The sequence below is a fragment of the Galeopterus variegatus genome, unplaced genomic scaffold (assembly GCF_000696425.1).
Source record: "Galeopterus variegatus unplaced genomic scaffold, G_variegatus-3.0.2 Scaffold14039, whole genome shotgun sequence".
Lineage (NCBI taxonomy): Eukaryota > Metazoa > Chordata > Mammalia > Dermoptera > Cynocephalidae > Galeopterus > Galeopterus variegatus.
In genome coordinates, this window is record NW_007740150.1 from 19,276 (window position 1) to 24,440 (window position 5,165).

Here is a 5,165-nt window from a genome sequence, read left to right on the forward strand (position 1 = left end):
ACTAAAGAATCATGAAAACTAAATACAATGCCTGGTGTTTGATTGGATTCTGGCTTAATAAAAAAAAAAAAAAGCTATGACATGACTGGGACAGTTGAGAAAATTTGTATATGGACTATACAGGAGACAGAGATATTCATATTAGATTTCACTGGGTGATAATAGTATTGGTGTATGTAGGACAATGCCTTGGTTGTTATGGGATGCACACTGAAGTGTTTAGCAGTGACAGATCATGTCTGCACTTACTCTCAAATGGTTTGCTGAGAAAATGTATAAACATACCCACACTGAAGACAGATATGGTGAAGTGTCACCAATTGTTGAATCCAGGTGAAAGGTATACAAATGTTCATTATACCATTCTTTCAAGTTTTCTATAGATTTGAAATTTTCCAAAATAAAAAGTTGGGATAGGAAAGGAACAGCAAAGACTTTGTGTCAGAGTTGAGGTTGCCGTAGATGTAAAATGCTGGATTATTCTTCTGGGTACATTCTTTCTATATGAACATCAGAAGCTTCCACCAGACCCAAAGGAATATTAGTCACATGAAATTACCCTATTAGGGGTTTGAAAAATGTGTCAGGCCAACTTATTGGATGCAGTTTTAATCTAAAACTCTTTACATTGTACTGCCAACTCAGCCTTCATGGACCCGTGAAACACACTTCTGTTTTGACAGTCATAATGTGGTCCTAATAAAGGCATCATTTTGGAGGACTCAGAGAAGGCACCCAAGGTGGGAGAGCCTGATTACTTTTCAGGCAGCCTCTGCAAGTTACTAACTAATTAACATTTATTGAGTACTCACCATGTGCCAGGCACTTTTCAGGTATTGATACATTTTTTCCTAAAAACTCATTAGAGGTAGGTGCTATTATAACAGAAAGGCTGAGCAACAGGGAGTAAGCAGTTTGCCCAAAGTCACATTAGCAGAGCTGGGATTCGAGCCTCGTCTGGTTATGGAATCTGTATTCCTAATCACCATGCTATCCTGCTTAAAGTTAACCTGGAGGACTTACTCCAGTCAGAGAGACAGTTTTTATCTCCCTGAAACTGCACCTAGTAAACCATAATAATAAGCTAATCGATAGTTTGGGTATCTTTTTTGCTCAAAGTTTTCTTTTGAAAAAATTTAAAACTACCAGAAAGATGAAAGAGTAAGTACAATGGGCACCCTTGTATCCTTCGTGTGGATTCTATTGTTAACATACTCTTCTCTCTCTCTCTCTCTCTCTCTCTCTCTCTTGATGGACCACATAGTAGCCTTTAGTGTAGAGCTCAGTATTCACAGCTGTTAAGGCAAGATCTTTCTGAGTACCCAATGCCCCTTGACACATGAGGTTTTCCAGCCTGTCATGGGAACAGGCACTCTTCCTAAGCCTGTGTATAATTCAATTATTTTTCTAATTCTCTTGTTGTTCCTGCTTTGTTTTTTTGTGGCTGGCCAGTACAGTGATCTGAACCCTTGACCTTGGTGTTACCAGCACCATGCCTGTCTAACGCTTTTGAGTGGTTCTTTTCCTGACCTTAAGTAGTTTCCTCATATACATGCACTGATCAGTACTTTGCTGAACACTCGAGAGATCCCTCTGAATAACTCTCGAGTTCCTTCTCTGTGCACTTCTTTTCTCTCTGGTACTCTACTTTGTGGATTCTAGTCACCTCAGTTTACCTGGATTCTCAGCTCCATCTCCTTAATCAAGGAGTCCGCAAGTCTCTGCCTGTGTCTCCCCCACCCTTGCATCACAGCCTGGAAACTGTCTCAAGGCAGTAATAGGGCTTACTTCATTTATTTCCCGTCCATTGGAGATCACTGTTGTCATTGCCTGATGTCCAATGTCTTGAGAACTGTTGTTTTGTATATTTTGTCTAGTTTTTCAGTTCTTTCAGGTGGGAGGTTCAATTGGTCCCTGTTACCTCATCTTGGTCAGAAATGAGTAATGTTCTTTAAATCTGTTTTGTTTGATCCAGGATCCAATCAAAGATCAGGTATTGCATGTTATGTCTTTGTTTCCTTTAGCCTAAAGCATTTCCCTACTTCTTTTTGGTCTTTTATGACAGTGGCACTTTTGAAGAGTCTGAGACAGTTGTCTTGTAAATTGTCCCACAACCTGGATTTGTCTGTTTCCTCCTGATTAGATTCAGGTTAAATATTTTTGGTAAGAATACTACATAGGCAATGTATCCTTCCTACCTCATGACTTTAAGTGGCCTATAAAGCTAAGTCTGATCACTTGATTAAGGCGGTATCTTACAGATCTCTCCATTGTAAAGTTATTTTTCCCCTTTGGGAATTAATAGTTTGTGGGGTGTTAAAATTCTACTGGTGAAAGCCTTTTCACCCAACTGTGAATCAATGATAGTCTGAATCAATTTATTATATTGGTGGTTGCAAAATGGCACTTTTCTAATTCTATCATTCCTTTTACATTTCCTAGCTGGCACTATTCTGTTAAAGAAGAACTCCCCACCCTTTTATCTTTGATTATTATTATGAACTAATGTATCCTTCACATTATGTTGTACCTTATTATCATCGTTATGCTTTTGAACACTCAAATTGCCCAGATTTGGCCTATGTGATCTCTGTTATTGTTTAACCACATAATGCAGGTTTAAACTAAGCTGTTTTTTTATGTCCAGAGTAATTTCTGTTACTTACCACAGCCAACAAGAATTGAGAAAGGGACTCTATAATAGGGGCTTATTCAGAATCTTAGAAGTCTGCCTTCTCCCTGTGTACTCTCATCCCAAAGTGAGACTTCTGGGATGGGAGGAGATACTTCTGAATTAAACTATAGATCAGTGTCACCTAATTCTAATCCCTATCACTTTTATTCTCAGTGTTCTGTGTCCACTGTCATACTTACCTTTCTACTGGGCACCTCTTGTCTTCCTTCCTATTTACAATATTCAACAGCAGCAATTGGCCATCTGGTCCCTACCCAACTGTCCAGGCCACACACCTCATGAACTTCTTTTTGCACAGCCCTGTGACAGCCTTAGCCTGCCTCTTCTACCTACTCAGGTACCCCCTTTACCATTAATCTAATTCTCTGTGTTTCCATTTATAGGATCTTACCTAGCCATATGGCCTGCTGCCTCTGCCAATTTAAAAAGAATATTGAGGTTGTCTGCAAGACAGTCAAGCTGCATTGTGACAGTACATGTCTGACAAGCACCACACTTTGTCATGAGTCTGAATTACCTGATGATACTTTTTTATTTTTGCTTTTTAATTTTTAATTGGTGATATATTCTCACACTAATGATATAATTGTTTTATTTTATTCATTAATTCAGAGTTAAAATCCCACCTACTCAAGTAACCCCTTTACCATTAATCTAATTCTTTTTGTTTCTATTTATAGGATCTTACCTAGCCATATGGCCTGCTGCCTCTGCCAATTTAAAAATAATATTGAGGTTGTCTGCAAGACAGTCAAGCTGCATTGTGACCGTACATGTCTGACAAACACCACACATTGTCGTGAGTCTGAATTACCTGATGATACATTTTTTATTCTTATTTGTTTTTTAATTTTTAATTGGTGCTGATAAATTTTCACACTAATGATGTAATTGCTTTATTTTATTCATTAGTTCATAATCCCCAAATTTCTGTACTACTGCCTTGCTGAAAGTCAGGTTTTCAGCTAATATTACATAATTTAATAATTTAACTGTGCTATGTGCAAAAAGAACCATTTCTCTGCTGTAGAAAGTAATAGAAGGGGAAGGAAATAACATTAATGGTCATACACTGTGTGCTGTGCTCTCTGCTTGGTGCTTAGTCACTGAACAATTACTTACTCATATAGTGTAACACAGTTTGTAAACTGGTTTTACATGCATCAGGTCTCAAGTGCCCTCTGCTTTATGGGACAGGTGTAGATCTTGTTTTTGTAATTTTATAAGAAAGCCCAAGTGGTGCTGTTGTATTTGGAGCCTTAGAGTTTCTGGTTCCATAGGTAGAAATTGCTAAGTGGCCCTTCTAATGGAATGTAAGGTTCTTCCCTTCTTAGACTGTCTAACTCTGAACTTGCTCTGGGTCTCAAACATTTCTGTCCACAGAACAGTCTGGTGCTTTTTAAGTGTTTTTCTATTATCAGCACTAACTATATGACTTCCCAAATGTGACTGCTTTTATGTCCAGATAGCTCGAATACAGGTCTCTACCAGTGATCTGGGGCAAATAATAAGTAATAACATATTGCTCTGTATATAAAGACAGTTTTTGTTTGTTTGTTTTTCAGAATGGTTTTATCACCAATTAAATTATTTCCTTCTTCCCTATAAGTTGGCAGAACAAGCATTTTTTTTTTCCTTTTTATCTTTTTTTGTGACCGGTAACAGGATCACAACCTTTGGTGTCTCACCCGTACCGCGACCGGCAACGGGATCGCAACCCTCAGTGTCGCGCCCGCACCGCGCTCAACCAGTGAGCGGACTGGTCTGTATATGGGATCTGAACCCTCGGCGGGAGCGCCGCCACGCTCTCAAGCGCTGCACTCTACCGAGTGCGCCACCGGGCTGGCCCCGAACAAGCATTTTTAATCTCCTTTTACAGAGGAGGAAAAGCAAGATCAGAGGTGTTAAGTGCTGTACCCTAGTGCCTGGGTCTTCTGTCCCATGTTCCTCCTTTCTCACGATCCTTCCCTCCTCTTCTGACCCTCACCACCACCAAAAATATTTTTAATTCTGGAAAGAAACCCAGCTCCACAATGGTACACTTGACTTCATGCAGTTGGAAGCTTTGGGTGGTTCCCCAAGTAAAGCTGGAAATACTAGAAATGAAAAGAAAGTGAAGTACTAGGCTTCTGACAAAGTTGCTTTTTTTCTCTGCATTTGAGGACCTCTAGTAATATTTATCCAGAAACTGCTTTTATTCCACACATTTATTGAACATTCCACACATTTATTGAACATTCCACATAGGCATACAAGCTGGCAAATTAGAAATCTAACTTATACACCAGATGCCTGCACAAATTTAAAGAACCAACCAGAATAGACATATTGTTTTGTCCTGTGTAGAGCCTTCTGTTATGGGGGCTATGCTATATGGGAGCAGGGACAAAGTGAAGGAACTGGGTGGGTAGGTGGAGAAGGATGTGCAGATGAGGGCCTGTTAGCAGGGGGAGTGGGGTTTCTCTTTTAG

General features: G+C 39.5%; 1 protein-coding gene across 1 annotated transcript in view; it reads left to right on the top strand.

The window, feature by feature from the left end:
* LOC103581830 (leucine-rich repeat-containing protein 37A3-like) overlaps positions 1-5,165 on the top strand; it is a gene marked incomplete at its 3' end in the record, with an annotated part of 13,372 nt that overhangs the window by 6,395 nt on the left and 1,812 nt on the right. Inside the window, exon 3 of the mRNA XM_008563572.1 lies at positions 3,376-3,494. Within this exon, the coding sequence (XP_008561794.1) occupies positions 3,376-3,494 (119 nt within the window). The remainder of the gene's footprint in view (positions 1-3,375; positions 3,495-5,165) is intronic.